Source organism: Chiloscyllium plagiosum, unplaced genomic scaffold, assembly GCF_037043375.1.
Source record: "Chiloscyllium plagiosum isolate Xiang-an unplaced genomic scaffold, Cpla_swu_hap1 HiC_scaffold_8, whole genome shotgun sequence".
Classification (NCBI taxonomy): Eukaryota; Metazoa; Chordata; class Chondrichthyes; order Orectolobiformes; family Hemiscylliidae; genus Chiloscyllium; species Chiloscyllium plagiosum.
This window is the reverse complement of record NW_028270146.1, coordinates 57,483,908-57,502,740: the sequence shown is the minus strand read 5'-3', so window position 1 is coordinate 57,502,740 and position 18,833 is coordinate 57,483,908. Positions and strand designations below refer to the sequence as shown.

At 39.7% G+C, this 18,833-nt stretch overlaps 1 protein-coding gene across 6 annotated transcripts in view; it reads right to left on the bottom strand.

Moving 5' to 3' along the window:
- The window catches only part of ktn1 (kinectin 1), a 139,819-nt gene that overhangs the window by 52,700 nt on the left and 68,286 nt on the right, over positions 1–18,833 (bottom strand). For all 6 annotated transcript variants that reach the window (XM_043697722.2, XM_043697726.2, XM_043697727.2 and 3 more), the window contains 8 exons: positions 17,721–17,832; positions 10,049–10,236; positions 9,069–9,137; positions 7,631–7,668; positions 6,334–6,424; positions 3,703–3,771; positions 1,501–1,538; positions 1,331–1,421 (listed from right to left, as the gene is read on the bottom strand). In XM_043697722.2, coding sequence (XP_043553657.1) covers positions 1,331–1,421; positions 1,501–1,538; positions 3,703–3,771; positions 6,334–6,424; positions 7,631–7,668; positions 9,069–9,137; positions 10,049–10,236; positions 17,721–17,832 — 696 coding nt within the window. The remainder of the gene's footprint in view (positions 1–1,330; positions 1,422–1,500; positions 1,539–3,702; positions 3,772–6,333; positions 6,425–7,630; positions 7,669–9,068; positions 9,138–10,048; positions 10,237–17,720; positions 17,833–18,833) is intronic.

Here is an 18,833-nt window from a genome sequence, read left to right as displayed (position 1 = left end):
CTGGTTATGTCCATGTCTTGACCTTTCTTATCAAATAGCATAATCTCACATTTTCCCCATATTGTATTCCATATGCCACTTCTCTGCCCACTCTCCTAGCCTGTCCAAGTCCTTAAACAGCCTCCCCATTTCCTCAACACTACTTATCCCTTCACTTCTGTGCCTTCTGCAAATTTAGCAAAAATGCCCTTGGTTCCTACCTCCAAAATAGTTCATGTATAACATTAATAGTTGCGATCCTAACACTGGCCTCTGTGGAACTCCACTCGTCATAGAATACAGTGCAGAAAGAAGCCATTCAGCCCATGTAGTCTACAATGACACGCCAAAAAGAGCATCCCATCCAGACTCACTCGTAACCTCACATGAAGTGATTAGTAACCATGATCAGTCCATCTAACATTCACATCTCTGGATTTAGGGAGGAAGCTGGAGTACCCAGAGGAAACCTATACAGGCAAATGGAGAATATGTAAACGCCACAGTCACCAAAGGCTGGAATGAAACCCAGGTACCCGGTACGGAGAGACAGCAGTGCTAACCACTGTGCTACCCTTCAGGATAAGCTCATGCAGGTATTGAGCAAGCCTGCACTGAAGCATTTAGTGAAGTGATCACTGGCTGCCATCCTAAAAACCCTTTATCCCTACTCTCTGCCTTCTAGCAGTCAGCCAAGGCCCTATCCATGCCAATAACTTGCCCCTAACAGTGTGCCCTTATTTAGCAGCTTCCTGTGTGGCAACTTTGAACTGGAAATGGCTCACACAGCAGATACAGATGTACTAACTGCTTACTGAATAACAAAGTACATTTTCCACTGCAAGGGAATTGCAAATGCAAGTTAGAAACAACTTCACTTGCCCTGGTTATTGTTGGTTTCAAGAGCATCACAGTCGGATGGCTGGGAATTGTCTTCCCAATGTCTTGGCATAGTGAGTGCCTTCTTTCTTCTTGGTTGTTTTCCCTTTAATCGCTACCATCCCTACCTCACACCTATTTATAAACCTCGTCCAACCCACAAGAGATGTCTATTTAATGACTGAAAACATGTCTACCATCCAAGCAAGCAAAGCTAACTAGGTTATTTTACCATGAACAGGCACTTAAAACGCAATTAAGTTTCTAAAAAGCGCCACATGAAAGTTGGAGCAAAGGATCTGGTTTAAAACACACGAACTCTCATTTCAGGTAATGAATCCTTATTTATTGAGTACCATTTAAGCTAATCACTCATGAACTTTGTACTTTTGTGATAATCAAGAAACCAGATTTCTTAATATAGCTAAATCTGTTGCTCTCCATAATGGATAATTTGAAATGCTTTACGTACCTCAATTTCTGCCCCTTTGTTTGCCACTTCAATGAGTCCAGTTTCTAACAACTCTTCAACTGTTTTTATTTTTTCATTCCGCTCTTGAAGACTGGATAAAAAGACATGACAAACTCATACAAGGGAAACAAAACGATGGTGGCTTAAACTGAACAGCCAAGGTGACTCACCCTTTTTGCATCTGTTCCAACATACATAAAGCTGAAGCCTGCATACAGAAAAGTGCAAGATGAATTTGTATTAAGAATCTCCAAGGTCGAAACATTCAAGAATGCGTCATTACACTGATCAGTATTATGTGATGCATAATTCATGAAAACTTTCCAAAATTCTGGTCTCTTCCATGCTGCATCATGGATAATTTGAATCATTTTACAGAAAAAAGTCTATAAACCTCATTTTGTCTATTCTGCAATAAAATTGTTTCAGCAATTTTGAGCATAGAGAAACAAAGTACATTTGGAGCTAACAAGAAGAAAAATGGAAGAAAAAAATCCAGTAAAAATAACAAAGTTAGCTAAAATGATGTACTGTGAAGAGAGATTGATTTGTAACTGATGCTTAGGTTTGGTCAACTCCTTTACTATCTTTGGAACACTGGTCCTCAAAGTTGTGCCAACCTTTTATCCTACTCCAAGATCAAACTAACCGACACAGCCTTCATTTTACTATCATTCATGTGCCTATCCAAGAGTGACTTAAATGTCCCGAATGTATCCAACTCTACTACCGCCACTGGCAATGCATTCCATGCACCCACCACTCTGTGGGAAGATACTACCTCTGACGTCTCCACTAAATCTTCCTCCAATCACTTTAAAATTATACCACCTTGTGATTGCCATTTTTGCCCTGGGAAAAAAAAAGTCTTTGACAATTCTCTCTATGCCTATCAACTTGTACACCTTTATAAAGTCCCCTCTCACCCTTCTTCACTAATGAGAAAGCCTAAGCTACCTCAAAGCTTTTTCACAAGGCATGCCTTCCAGTCCAGGCAGGATCCTGGTAAATCTCCTCTGCACCCTCTCTAAACCTTCTACATCCTTCCTACAGTGAGGCAACCAGAGCTGAACACCATATACCAAGTGTGGTCGAGCCAGGGCTTTTTAGAGCTGCAGTAAAACCTCACAGCTCTTAAACTCAATTCCCCTGCTAATGAAAGCCAACACACCATACACCTTCTTGATAATTCTAACAAGATGGGTGGCAACTTAGAGGGATGTATGGATGCGGACCCAAGATCCCTCTGTTCCTTCACACTGCCAAGAACTCTGCTCTTAACCCGGTTCATGGGTTCAAATTCGACTTCCAACATGAATCACGTCACATTTTTCTATGTTGAATTCCATCTGCCATTTCTCAGCCCTGTCAGTATTCTGTTGCAACGTACAAAAGCCCTCCACACTATCCACCACTCCACGAACCTTCGTGTCATCGTCAAACTTACTAATCCACGCTTCTACTCCCTCATCCAAATCATTTATAAAAATCACAAAGTCCCAAAACAGATCCTTGCAGAACACCACTGGTCAGAGCTCCAGGCTGAATACATTCCAGCTACAGCCATCCTCTACCTTCCTATGGGCAGCCAGCTTTATACCCAGACAGCCCAATTTCCTTGTATCCCATACCTCTTTTTTCCATTGGGAATTTAATTAAACACTTTACTAAAATACATGACCACCACATCTACTGCTCTACCTTCAATTTATTTTGTCATATCCTCAAAGATGTCAATAAAAAGGTTTGTGAAGCATGACCTGCCCCTCTCAAAGACTATCTCTAATCAAATTATGGTTTTCCAAGTAATCATAACTCTTGTCTCTCAGGATCCTTAACAATAATTTGCCCACCACAGACCCAAGACTTACTGGGCTGTAACTCTTCAGATTATCCCTATTCCTTTTCTTGAACAAAGGAAAAACAACATTTGCCACTCTCCAATCATGTGGCACTACTCCAGTGGACAGCGAGGATGCAAATATCAGTGCCATAGGCTTCAATCTCTTCCCTCGCTTCTTGTACTAACTTTGGGTATATGTTTAGATCAGTGGTGCTGGAAAAGCACAGCAGGTCAAGCAGCATCCGAGGAGCAGGAAAATTGACGTTTCGAGCAAAAACCCTTCTTCATCAGGAAGGGCCCTTTGGGTATATGTTGTCTGGCCCAGGGGACTTAGCTATCATTGGGTCATCAGGATAATCCAGCAAATTTTAGATATTTATTGGATTTTCTGGTTTAAAACTCCAACTGTGGGTGCTAGTATATTAATGTAGCCATTATATTACTATACTATTTCAAATTAAAAATTACTAAAGTCAAAAAGATCAACAGAACTAATTTAAAGAAAAACTAAGCCAAAAGTACATCTCACCTGTTCAGATGTCTGAACCTGTAGCTTCTGCACTTCAGCTGTTAAGGTATTTTTCTCTTTTTGCAAACTCTAAGTATTAAAGAAAAAGTGTATTCTTGGTTTATAAGCATATATCTTTTCATCAAGTGAGGGGAAAAATAAAATGTAAAAGGATGAACTTCATTTTTCGAGAGACTACCCAATGTTGAGAAAGGCAGATTATTTGAATGACAATACTCAATATTACACGTGCAAACAAACTCCACTTGCTCAACCTTAATGTACCCTATTCTCAGAAGGCTGCCAACTCCACTAAAATAATTTCAAAAGAATCAAGTTAACAGTGTCAAACTATTTCTTCTTTGATCCTTTTCAGAATGCTGCTCCTTAAACAAGGTTAGGTTGTCCTTTGTTACCCCCCACCCCACTTCACACCTACTTAAGACAACTAGCGAAGTTAGGATTAGGGCTACTTTTTGAAATGTTTTGAGGGAGTCTGGCCTGGTTCACAACACAAATTATAGTAAAGCAAACTTCAGAGTCAGATACACAAGATAGTTGTCATGGTAATGAACTCTACATTCAAAACTGAAAATTTAGGTATCAAAAGAAACGTTGTTTTCCACTTCATCTCACCAACACTGAAGCGCGCGCGTGCACACACACTTCACTACTCAAGCTACAAGTATTTTCATGCAGTCCATTTCATTCAATCCCTTCATTGCTGCATAGCTGTTCAAACCTTTATTCAACTGAAGCAATCAACCTACTCAATCACTGGCTATGAAAGAGCAGGTAAGTTAAAAAAAAATCAAGTGCCACCTTTGTATTGGGGGGGGGGGGGGGCAAAAATAAAACTACTTGAAATTCAGTTGTTTTAAAAAAGAGTGTATAAAGTCACCCTACCCTATCAAACCATAGGGCTGCTCTCCTTTCACAGATGACTGGTGGTGCTCGAAGCCAAGTGTTACCATACTTCAGCTAAGGGCAGAGATGGAAAAGATGGGGTCTTCGCAATAATGTCAGGTAAGGTCGTGTCTTACTAAGTTGATTGAATTTTAAGGTGGTAACAAAAGGTGATTGATGAGGGTAAAGCAGTGGATCTTGTCCATGTGGATTTTAGAAAGGCTTTTGACAAGGTCCCTCATGGCAGGCTCATCCAGACGGTTAAGATGCATGGGATTCACAGCGAGTTGGCCACATGGATTCAGAATGGACTTCCCCATAGAAGGCAGAGTGGTGGTAGAAGGTTGTTTTTCAGGCTGCTGCTATGTGACTAGTGGTATCTCCAAGGATCCATACTGGGACCTCTGCGGTTTGAGATTCAAATGACTTGGATGAAAATGTAGATGGGTGGCTTGGTAAGTTTGCAGATGATACAAAGATTGGTGGAGTTGTGAATAGTATGGAAGGTTGTCAAGGACACAATCGGATATAGATCAGCTGCAGATATGGACAGAGAAATGTCAGATGGAGTTTAATCCGGCTAAGTGTGAGGTGCGCACTTTGGGAGGAAATGTTAAGGAAAATTATACAGTTGACGCAGGAGCCTGAACAGCACTGATGTGCAGAGGGCTCTTGGGGTTCAAGTGTATAGCTCTCTGCAAGTAAATAGGATGGTAAAGAAGGTGCATAGCATTGTTCCCTGACAAATAAAAGGTAAGAGAGTACAAAAGTCAGGATGTCATGTTGCAGCTTTGAAAGACCTTTATTAGGCCACACTTTCAGTATTGCATTCAATTCTGGTCGTCACATTACAGGAAGGATGTGGAGACTTGAGAAGGTGCAGAAGAGGTTTACCAAGATGCTGCCTGGATTAGAGGGTATGAGCTATAAGGAGGGGCCAGAAAAACTCAGGTTTTCTTCTCTGGAGCAATGGAGGCAGAGGTTTATAGACTTGATAGAAGTCTATAAAATTATGAAATGCATAGATAGGGTTGATGGTCAGGATCATTCTTCCCCCAGAGTTGAAATGTCTAAAACTAGGGGGCATGCATTTAAGGTGAGAGGGGGCAAGTCCAAAAGGAGATGCAGGGCAGGTTTTTATTTTATAAACCACAGAATGGCAGCAGTGTGGAATGCACTGCCAGGGGTGGTGGTGGAGCCAAATACAATAGGAACGTTTAAGAGACTTTTTGATAAGCACATTAATATGCAAGGAATGGAGGGATACAGACCAAGGGCAAACAAAAAGAGATTAGCTTTATTTGGCATCATGTTCAGCATGACATCGTAGGCTGAAGGGCCCATTCCTGAGCTGTACAGTTCTGTATAGGCTCAGCCAGTAGAGGTTTTGAAGCAATTGGTGTAACACAATGACAAACCAGTTGTCCAGCCAACTGATCAAACAGACTCCAGAAACTTCTTTTTTAAAATAAATAGGCTGGACAGGTTGTTGACAGTGCGGAGTGATGCCAATAATAGTGTGGGTTCAATACCTGCACTGACAGAGGTTACCATAAAAGGACTCTCTCGGCCCTCCCCTGCATGAGGGTGCAGGACGCAAAGTTCGACAACATTTATTAATGTTGCATGATTTTAAAGCAAAGATCATTCTTATTTAAGGGACAAATCCAAACAGTCAACAAATCAACATACAGCCAAAAATCCACAGGCTACACTTAGGAAAGAGTTCTAGGTTCTTTGACATACCTGTATGTCCTCCTCTTTGCTTTTTACACAAAGTTGCGTATCTTCCAATGATTCCTCCATCAACTTTATTTGCTTGTCTTGCTCCACAATCCTTTAAATTGAAAGGAATTACAGTAATGCATCATTCGAAGTGATACATTATCTCACAAATGGCCAAGAAATGTGAACTTGAATTACTTTTCTGGCTGTGCATTTAGTAAACCAAAAAAAAAGGCCCACAACAATTGAACTGTTAAAACAAGCACAACTAGGTTAACATTTCCTTCTTTCCCCAAAGCACTGACATATGACAAGAGGACCAATACATTAATAGCCTCCACCCCACCATCAGCCTTCTCCAAACTAAAAAAACTGAAGGAGACCTGTCTGGACAGCTTATGACACATCTGAAAAGGACTTGAACCCAGGCATTCTGGCAAAGGAGTAGGAACACTATCATAACACAAGACCCCCTAAATAGTTTTCAAAAATGACTATTCCAGCAGGATCACAATCAAATCCCACCCTAGTCATCACTTTGCACTTTAACAGATGCTTCTTTGATCTGTATGCTGAGGTTAGATATCAAAACATACTAATTTACAAACTCAGGCTAGTTTACACTGAACTTTTAATGCCCTATCATGACTCTAGGCAAAAGCCAGATTTTGAATCTGGTTCTAGCTTTCAAATAGAGCCAGTACAACCAAGCAACAAGAATCAACAATCAAAAAGTAATGATTGGAAATACATATTAAAAAGCATTAGAAAAATTTGAGCAAATGATGAGCACAACAGGTTTGCACTTCATACTCTTCACACATACACATCCAAGATTCAGGATGAATGATTTAAATTACTATCTGTGCAAACACACACTCATGACAGATTATCTTTTAATCCTTGGGGGTCAATTAACCCCAGAATAGGAAAGCAGCCAGGTACATTAATGGTCATGTTTATTGACCTGGAATCATGAAGGGTAACTAGTTCATTAGTTGTGCTGGAGAAAGAGGAAAGATCAAAAACCTCCATACCATTTGATATATTTCTTCAGTTCCCTCAAATGCCAAACATCTGTTTAATTTGAAATGTCATATATTTGTTTTCTTTTTTTAAAAACCCCACTCTCCACAGAAGGGGATGTATCCTTCCACAGAAAGTACGAAGTTGTGCCATCCCACTCACCTTGCTGTCCTCATTGTCAGTTTTATTAAACTTGGGCAAAATCCTACATGACTGAAAAGGTCAGTTGTGTATTTTTTTAAAAATACAAACACAAGGCTAACAATGTAACAGCGATTTAGATTGGACTTACTTTTTCTGCAACTCATCCACTACACATGCCGCAGAAGCCTAAATGTAAAAACAAAATAAAGCAAGATGCATATATTGACAAATTGTATCTTTGGTTACAATCTGAAAAACTAAGCACATTAGAAACAGGAAATTCCATTTTGGATATTGATCAGGTTTTCTGTGGAGTACATCAAAAGATACAAGATGCACTGATATGCATATAAAATTGCTAAGTAAATGGCTTAAGATAAAACAAAAAACAGTTACACTACTCAAAAGTACTTCACAGAAATCTAACAATTAAGAAGCAATTTAAGCACCCTTAATTGAAGCACGCATAAATACAAACACAAAAGCAATGTCGGAACACCATATGGAAAACAAATTTATGGTCTCCCCAGTTGAAGTGAAAAGTTCACAGATTAAAGCCGTTGATCCCAGAATTTACAACAGTTCTTTCATTCTTCACTCATACCAAGTTGTTGAACAGCATTTTTACTTGCAAAGTGAACACATCTTTAAGTGGTGTCACTAATTAAGAAACAGATCCATAACCATGCATCATCTGCCTCTGAACTGCGATTAAACACATTATTTCATAGATTTAATTTCAGTGTCAAAGTAAATGTCTACGAACATACATACTGCAGAATTTTATTGAAAGAAATTTCAGTGACAGAATATACAACTGTGGAGGCAAATCTTCCAACAGCCATATTTACATACTCAAGCATAATTGCATTATGCACCAAAAAAGATCAAATGAACTTATGTATTTTAAGATTTCTTGGTTATGACCAAAATATCAGTTCTGGCTGGTTTTATTTTCTTAGCTCAACTAAGTAGCAGAACATGAAAGGGTCATAAAAGTCCTAACTGAAATTGGGTTAAGTCAACAAACAGTGCAAATAGGTCTAAATACAGACCAACATTTTCTAAAGATTAGCAACATATTACAGATGCTAGAAATCTGAAACAAACAGAAAAATGAAGTAACTCAACAGCTTTGGTAGCATTTGTGGAGGGAGAAACAGTTAACGTTGAGTCTGGTATAACTTCTTCAGAAGTAAAATGTCTTAGGAATGGATTTTTTGCTTAATACTTTTGACAGAGACGGAGGAAGAGCAAGGGGTCCTCCCATTCTCTCCGTCACTTTAATTTACATCCATTTTACATCTCTTTTGCTATTGCACCATAATTAACATTGAACTCGCCTTTTGCACTGGACCTCCACAGCATCAGCCCCATTGCTGCCAGGCTGCCTGTCAAAAGTATTTGAAAAAAAAAATCATTTTCCAAAACTTTTCATTTATGAAGAGAAATCATACTGGACTCAACTTTAATTCTCTAATTTAGCCTCAGTTATTTAAATAATTCTTCCAAAGAAACGTTTTTAAGAGTGCACATCTTTAGATCTCAATAAATTGAAACGGATACCTTCAAAAAGGTTACCGTACCTGTGATGTCACTTGGGCATGAAGATTTTGCATCTGAGCATTCATAGCTTGTTTCTGTTCCAAAAGATCCTTTTTATTTCAAGAAGTGAGCAACAAAGAATAGGTGAAAAATGTCATGATAAAAGGCAGGACCTAAATGTTTGAAAATAACGTATCTAAAACAGTTTTAATTATTTCCTTAAACATTACATTTACATTGATCCTTCCAGTAATTAATACATTTGCTAAATTACTATTCTGTTTTCAGTACAATTGATAGGGCTCCCCATGCACTTTTCTAACCTACTTGAACACCCAAAAATTCTTAATCTAACCAAGAATCATCATGGCTTTTAACTAAGTATTTTTGCTCAGGATGGGTATCAGGAAAAACAGAGGCTTTTGCATCTGTTTGCAAAAAGGTAAAATTCTCTCTAGTAACTGGAGAACGAAAACATGGAAGCGTGTTGGGAAAAAAAAATTGTGCATGCACAGTTTGGGGAGGTGCGGTGGGTGATGAAGAGGAAAGGCAAAAAAGGTTGCAATCCATACTGGACTATTCCTGGCCAAAAGGCACTATATAACCTTTAAGCTCTGGCAATACGGTGTACCAGCCTTGATAATTAGCACATTTCAATTATTGTCTACAACCAACGATGATTGAAATAGCAAACGTTATACCAAAAGAACAATTCTGAATGCTCCACTGTTATAAAATCTGTCAATGTGCAAAAGTCATAGAAAAAAACTGATTTCTGAACCCCAAGACAGGATGCACTAATAATCGCTGCCTTAGCAGGGTCAATTAGAAAACAGTATTTTTTTAAAAAATAAATCAATCAATCTGCATGCTGAATTCTGTCCTTGGGCAGTGGGGAAGACGGGGTACAAGGTAAGAGCAAAGACACAATGAGAAAGCATCAGTCATCTCCAGAAGGAAACTACAATCTGAACATCAACTTCTACGTAGTTTTGACACTTAGATCCATGACTACCAATACCTGCACTTGTTTCTTCAGGGCCTCATCTGCAGTAGCTCGCTTTTGTTCTGCAGTTACCAGCTGCATAATCTTTTGTTCTAGTTGTTGTTTGGACACCATGGTATCAGTGAGTTTACTGTGCAAGCTCTGGATCTCTTTGGTTTTACTGCCAAGTTCATTTTCAGCAACCAGAAGTTTACTTTGTAAATCTAAAGAAAATGTTACAATAAAGCCACAATTAACAAGACAAGGCACTTTTGTTCATGTCAGTAAAAAGTACTACTTTCTCTCATTATCTCCAGTGATGCTAAACTGTTAAATTAGCTGTCCAGTTTAATTGTCAATGCATTTTTAAAACCGGAAATAGATATTATCCACATCTGTTTAGCTCACTAACTTAGTCATAAATGCACTTTTCACACTTTATCTTTTAGAATTCCAAATGTGACAATAGTCAATCACTGTTGCCCAAAGCCAACTGCAAAAGCATAATCAGGTACACAAAAACAATGCCCCAGACTTTATGGCAAGAACTGTGAGGCAATCAACATCTTCAATATGAAGTTACACCTTCTACATGTGCTTGTCTATAGGGAGAGAATCAAGATATCGCTGCCTCATTGGCCCTGCTCCTCCAAAACTATTACTTTAAAAATGATGAAATTTAAATTTCAATACCCCATATACTACGTACTGAAAACATTAGTGTCAGTTCATTCAACTTCAAGTAGCTTTTGTTGTCCTTGACTCAGAGTACAGAAGAGGCCCTGTGGCCCATCAAGTCTGTACCACCATAAATACACTAATACCTACACTACTACTTTCCCATGAGACCCACAGCCTCAAATTTTTATGACATCGAGGTGCTCATTCAAGTACTTTTTAAAAGGTTGTGAGATTTCCCGCTTCAACTCGTCTCCCAGGCAGTGCATTCCAGACACCTCTCCCCAACAACCACCTTTATGGGTGGACAAATTTTGCTTCCAATCTCTGCTTTTCACCTTAAGATTATACCCCTTCGTTCCTAACCCCTCAACTAAGGGGAACTGCTGTCCTCTATTCACCAGGTCTGGCAGTATCTGAGAAGAGAAATCAGAGTTCATGTTTTGGCCCAGTGACTCTTCCTCAGAACTAACCACCCTAACAGAATCTAGCGATGAGTTATTGAGCTGACTATCCTGCATTTATTGCTTAACAGTTGGAGTTGGGTACAGTATTATGCAGTGATGACCAGAGTTATAATAACGAATGGACAAACGGAAAGGCTTGTTAAAGGAGATTCGCTCCTAACTTTCAGAAGAAAACTGGTTCATCTTTAGAACTGCATGCCTGCAAGTGTTAAATCAGGCAGACTCAGAGTCAGCATTAAAAAAGGGTGATAGGAGGATTCAAGATGTTGGCGATCTGAATAGATCAGCCTTGCTGAGTTCTGCACCCCAATATTTTTTCACCCCCCACTTTAGTTTTTTGGGGGAAAAAATGGTTAAACAGTAAAACAACCATTTAAATCCTTTTGGAGTGTGCGAGAATATCTAAGGGGGGAGCTAACAGCCAAGACTTAACACTCAGGACACTCAAAAACAGTGGGGTAGGGGGGTGGAGCAGAGACTGTAATTGGGGAAGGGGAAGCAGCTGCAGCTTCCTCTGCAGCGTTAAAGAAACGCGTGCACAGCAGTACATTGTGGATGAACTCAGTGATCCAAAAGCTGATCCAGAAGATGAAGAAAGAGACTCTTAATCAACTAGAGCCCATTTCAACCATGCTGCAAAAGCATGATGAGGAGTTGGAAGGGCTCAGGAAGCTAGTTGAAGAGGTTGAGCAGCAGACCACGGCATCGGAGACAGTCTTCGGCAGGACGGATCCACACCCTTGAGAAACATGTTCGGGTCCTGGCTGAGCAAGTCGATGACCTGGAAAATAGAAGTAGGAGAAAAAATATACGGGTCGTTGGCCTACTAGAAGGAGTAGAAGGTGGGCAGCCAGCAAGTGTTTTTGAAGACTTTCTTGGCTGGGATGCCGAGGTGGACCGGGTTAAGGCTGACAGAGCTCACTGGGTTGCAGTGCGCAGATCCAGTCAGGATCAGTGCCCCTGCCCAATTCTGATAAGATTTCAATGCTACAGGGACAAGCAGAGTGTCATGGAAACTTCTAGAAGCTTGGGGAGAGATCCGCAGACCCTGACCTATCAGGGAACTAAGATAATGTTTTTCCAGGACCTGTGGCAGTGATCATTTGAGGTTAAGAGAAGGTTAAAAGGACCTCGGTATTCAATATTTGATGAGATACCCAGCGGTGCTTCATATTACTTAGGAGGAGACTTTGCAGTCATTTCATTCTTTGGAGCAAGCCAAAAACTTCTTGGACACTTTAAAATAATGTAGATGTACTTTTGGATATGGAAAATAGTGTCTGGGTTTTTTTTGTCTTGCTTTCATTTCTTGTACTTGCACTCTTGTCCCAAAGAAGCTGTTGGTGGTTTTTTTCTCCAAGCTGGAGTGGTATTGATATATTGTGGGGTGTGGGCAAAGTGCTTTTGTTATGCCCTTGTGTTTACAAATGTCCTTTGTGTGGTTTCTTCCATTGCGTGGGTTTGGGGTGCAGCTCAAGCTGGAAAGTTGTGGGGGGGGGGGGGGGGGGGGAATGGAGGTGTGTGTGGGAAATGTAAGCACCCACCGTGGGCAGGGGTGCCTTTTGTGTTTCGTGATTAGTTTTAGTTTGTTTTTTTTGTAAATAGACTCAGACTCTCCTTTTGAGTATACCCAGTGTGTTCAAAGAGGAATTCTGCCTCTCAGCAGGTCTAAGAGGATTGTAAAGGATCATGGTTGGCAGCATTCTTAAATGATGCAGCTGGAATAGCAGAGGGATTCATTCACCAGTTCAAAGAGAAAAGGTGCTGTTGAGCCTAAGAAAGGAGAGGGTGGATGTTACCCTGTTACAGGAGACTCATCCTAATGACAAGGAATATTTTAAGTTACAGCAAGGTGGGTTTGATCAGATGGTTTTCTTGTCTTTCAGTACGAGGAGCAGAGGAATGGCAATACTCGTCCGGGAAGGTCTCCCACTTAATTTAATAGATTGGTGTTAAAGAAGAGTATGGTTGGTTTGTTATTATTATTAAGGTTCTTCTACATGGTGAGGAAATTGGCATTTTGAATGTCTACTGTCCTCCTGCCCACCTCTTAGATTTCTGACGGATGCACTAAGCTGATGGCCTTGGCGTCGTGGCATTTCATCATTTGGCGGGGGGGGGGGGTTTGGTAGACATTTAGACACATTAACACACCATGGGTGGAGATGTTACTTCTTTTTCCCCCAAGTCTCATAAATGCCACACAAGGATTGATAATTTCCTAACTCCCATGGCTTTTTTATATTTGGTGGGATCCTGTTCAATTGGGAATATTGCCATTTCTGATCATGCAGTAGTGTATTTAATGGTTAAGATTAAAGGATGATGTTCTATGTTCTATGTTCTATGTTCTATGATGATGCAATGGGCTCACAGTACTGGCAAATAGATCCCTTCATTCTCAAGGAGAGCAAATTTGTAGAATACTTCTTCAGGGAATTTGAAGCTTTTTTGGCCACTAACTCAGGTACAGTTAGTAATCCATCCACTCTTTGGGAAACTGCTAAAGCCTATGCAAGAGGGATTGTTATCTCATACTCTGCCAATCAGAAGGGAGAGCAGCAGCATCTGCTTGAGGCACGATGGAAAACAGCTGAGACGGCATATTACAGTAGACTGTCAGTGACTAAGCTGCAGTGGATCACAGCTCTCCAATCCATCTTAAACCCCATGCTAACGCATACAGCAAAGATGGAAGGAACTTTCATTTGCAAAGCAGAGGTTGGTTGAACATGCTGATAGGTTGGGTAGATACTTGGCATATTTGGTCAGGAAGAACAATGCCTCCTAATATATTGCTTCTATTAGGGAAGGGAATAGCACTCTTACGTACAATGCTAAAAAGATTAATGAGGTGTTTCGGAGGTTTTACTCTGAATGCTGTGCCAACAGTTAGGATAAGATGGAGTCTTGTTTTTAGGAATTTGGATCTTCCTGGTGTCTGCTGAACAGGCGTCTCTCCTTAGTGTTCCATTAACAGCCCAAGAGACATAGAAGGCAGTGAGGCAACTTCCAAGTAAAAAGACACCTGGCCTAATGGCTTGCCCAGTGGGTTTTGAGGAATTTGTAAACATACTGTCAGGGCTGATGCTAAACATGTATAACTATTCACAGTCGGGATTGCCTCCCGTCATTCTTGAGGGGGGCCAATATCTCATTCTCAAGGGAAGACCCCAGAAGACTATACTTCTTACAGACTCATCTCACTTTTAAACTCTGATTTTAAAATTTTATCGAAGACTCTGGCATTGAGGTTGGAAAGGGTATTGCCCTCTATTGTTCAGGAGGATCAGACAGGCTTTACAAAGGGTCGCAGACCGTTGATCTGGTTGGACATTGAGGCTTCCCAGGCAAAATGTCCTCTTATTAACCTGTCGTTTCTGGACAAAATAAGGATATTGCCGCAATCCAATAGTTAATAATACTATCAAAGTGCTGAGGGCAATGTCTAAAACATCTTTCCATACTCCCATAGTTGGTATGACAGGTTTCCAGCCAGGGACAACGCATCCTGGGTTTAAGTCCTGGGGAAATATGGGAGTCTCTTGTTTGAGTGATCTGTTTGAAGATGAAATGTTAATGTCATTTGATCAAATAACAACTATGGATTATCGAGCAGGAACAGCTTCCATTTTTTTCAGATCAGAGATTTTATCTAAAAAGAAAAGACTACACTTCTGACTGAGTGTTATAGATCTGATATGGAAAAGAGGGTACTGCAGGCTAAGAGCACTCAGTAGTTTGGGAGGGGGGAGGTCCTCAGGGGATATTGAACAATTATGGGAGGTCTGAGAGAGTGTGTTAGGGTTAGAGATCACTCCAGAAACTTGAGGGGACAAATATGAGAGCACGTGGAAGATTTCAAAATGTAATAGGACCCATGTTATGCAGTTAAAAGATCCTTCATTGGGCTCATCTGGCCCCAGATCATCTTGCAAAATTTAAGCATGGAGCATCTTCAATGTGCCCCAAATGTAAAATAAATACAAGTATCCTCACTCATTGTACAGAACATGTGGCAGGACTGCAAACATACTGGAACAGGAGTAACAGAGAGGATCTTGGGGACCAAAGTCAAGTTTCTCTTCTCTTGGGTTTGCTGAATACATCTGCCTTAGATTTACATGGGAGAAAGCTTTTTAGCATCCTCACTTTTTGTGCGAAGAAGAACATTCTGATGTGCTGGGTGTCTGAGAACCCCCCAGATCTGTCAGGGTGGCATGAGTTAATTATGGAACACATTTGTACTTTCTTATAAATATGGTGCACCAGAAAACAGAATTTTTATAAGACATGGCAACCATTTTTGAATTATTTGAAAGCCGATCTGTCCGCCATTTTAAATTAGGGCTTTTGTCTAGCCATGGTGGTTTGGCTTAACAAGCCTAATGCCCTGAGAGGAAGGATTTCGAGCAAACAAGTTTAATAATTGATGCTCTCGAAGGTTGAGCACTGAGGTCTTGTTACACCGAGTGCCATTATTTACTTATTTATTGATGTGTAATAAGTGTAGATGTGAGCTCTTTTGTAGAGTAGTATAGTGGTTGATTTAATGTGGTTTTGTTTTTGTTATGTTATATTTTCATATTACAAAAATAAAAATTTTTTCAATACAATTTTTTTTTTAGAAAAGGTGATAAAGTCTCCATGTTTTGTAACTCTGACAGCTCAGAAGTATTTCAGTGGCCAACAAGCATTTGCTAGACTTTAGCAAAGATCATATGCAAAGAGAATAGAGTCTTGTATGTAGTGAGCAAAGAAACAAAAAATTGACATTGCAAGAATTTCCTTAATTATGCAATTAAACTCTTCCAGTAATTGCTGCTCCTAGACTGAACTGAAGAAAACATTATTTGAGGAGGCAGTTTTTCAAGTCTGTATTTCTGATTAGTTAGGTAACTCTGTTCTATTTTGGTAAATAGTAAACCAAATCAAGATGCTTAAATGGAAAAGATTTTGAATACTGAAAACAATTAAAATAAAGACTAACTGAAGATCAGTCTGAGTCACGCTGGTTTAGCATGGAATAGGAAAGACTATTGACATTTACAAAAAAAAAAATCAGCAATCTTTAGAATGCAAATCCATAGGCAGCAACTCTTTCACTTGTTTTGGACAGTGCAGCTTACTTAGCTTGGTGAAAGGGTCAAAAAGATTTTTTTAAATTATGCCATAAATAGAAATCCAATGAAAATAAATATACAAAGTAAAACAGCAAATGCATCTGGTATAAGGATAGGGGAAGAACATTACTCAACACAGATAGCAAAATATGGGAAGCCACTCAAACATGCCAAAGGACTCAGGTACAAATCATAAAATTTTCACTTACTCCATGTACCATGGTAAATAACTCCATAGCCAAAGTCCATCAAGAAAACCAAAGTGTCAAGTAGAAGTTACAGCAAACATATTTCCAGTTAAAATAGTGGAACACAATACATAATGCAAAATAATCACCATAAGGTTAAAAAGGAGCTCAGTCACCGAAAGAAATACTATGATTACATTGAAAGGTGCCAAGGGCGACAGAAGCTTGCTATCGAACTTCTAACTTCTGAATCATGTTTTTCTCTCTATGGCATTCTTCTGAAGCTTTTGTAAGACACTGTATTTCACCAGGATGCTGCCCGTGACAGAACATTTCAACCACAAAGTGAGGCTGGATAAGCTTGGGTTGTTTCCTTTGGAACAGAGAAGATTGAGGAGAGACCCGATGGAAGCACAGAACATTGAGTGGCATGGACAGGGCGAATAGTAAGCTGCTGCTTTCACATAAATAGAAAGCAAGGTCAATAATAAAAGGGGTCATAATATTAAAAAGGTGAAGGCAAGAGGTTTAGATAGGAGAGGAGAAACCTCTTCACCCCATAGGATTGTGGGTTTGTAGAATGCACTGCCTGGGAGGTTAGTTGAGATGAGAAATGTTAAGTACTTCAATAACCTTTTGAAATGCCATACTATTCAAGGCAATGGGCCCCATGCAAAAAAGTGGAATTAGTGTAGGCAGGATATTTTGGCAGTCCAGATGCTTGATGGGCTGAAGGACCTCTTCCACATTGCATCACAGAATCCTTCATTAGAAACGGTAAAGCATACACAATAACATTTCTTAGGCAGTTCTGTCTATGACCAACTCAACACTGCAAACATTCCAAGTTCAATAGTCTGAACAGACTATACCCATTGCCATGCAAGAGGAAACAGGTAGGGTACCGAAATAAAAAGACTCCTTTATTTGACACAGTTGAAAGGCTAACTCCACAATGCAATGTAACCAAACCAACTACAATGGTGAATTTCCTCATGCACATCCTAGATAAATGGAAGTGTGCAATCAGATGATCATTCAGCTTTACTAACCAACTTCAAGATAATTATCAAATATGTAGGTCTATTCCTTGATCAACAATATCATACTAGACAAGGATTAACCAGAGAACTGCATCTTGCAAATTTGCTTCAAGGGAAGCAACAAAAAAATAAAGGAGGGACAGGTGGGGATGAAAACAACTTCTTAAAATTAATGTTGTGAAAGATGATCAAGTATCTGTTTCGATTACCTTGTTTTGTACCCTGAACCTCTGTCAGCCGTTTCTCATGCTCTGCAGTTACGTTCCTGAGAAATTTCTGCATATCCTCTTGTCTCCTTTCAACTTCCTCCTGCAACTGAGTCTGTGAACAAAAGCAGAAAGTGTCAATTTTTTTTTTTTTTAAAAAAAAAGCTTACCTTCTGAAACTTACAAAATTTTAACATAGGCAAAGCAAGTATTGTATGACACAGGAATATATATGAGTCAGAGATGAATGATAAATATCTATACAACTATGAGGCAAAGTGAAATGTCCATGGTGAAACTCTACTCATTTGTCCTACTTCTCAGCAGGTTATTCGACTTATTCCACAAAAGTTTAGGATAAACTCACATAAGCCTGTTTCTTAAGCCACAAGTGATTGATGTATAACATCTTCCAAAAATTCAAAAAGAGTAGAGACATGGCAAGGCAAGAGAAAAATCAACAAAGAAAAATGACAGGAAAGGATACTGTACAAAAGATAAGCATCAAAATCAACAGGTAAAGTCGAGGTTAGAGAAAAAAGTAAAACAACAAAACTAAAGACATTGTATCTGACTGCAGATAGCAGTCAACACAGAACAGATGACCTGAAAGTGTAAATAGTAGTACATAAAGTGTAGCTATTACAGACACATGGCTGCAGGATGATAGATTGGGGCTGGAAACACAAAGGATCCATGACATTTAGGAAGAAGAGGAAGTGAGGAATTAATGGTGGTACTAGCACAATGTAGTGATGAGGGCAGAGCAGTGACATGATCTATATGGACTTCAGTAAGGTGTTTGACAAGGTTCCCTGTGGTAAACTGGTTGGCAAGGCTGGATCACAAGTGCTGCAGCAGTTCTGGCCCTTTTAACGGAAGACATGTGTGCCAGAGAGTGAGTGCAATGGAGGGTCACTGGACAGATTCATTTAATGTTAGCACTGTCTTGTGCAAAGAAAAAAAAGAAGCATTTGCCTATAATTCTCTGCAATAGTAAAGAATAAGAGGTATTCTCATACAAATTTAACAAAGTTCCAGATACAGAGTATAAACATAAAGGATGTTTTGCTGGTTATGGGATCTAGAACCAGGACAGACAGTTTCAGAATTAAA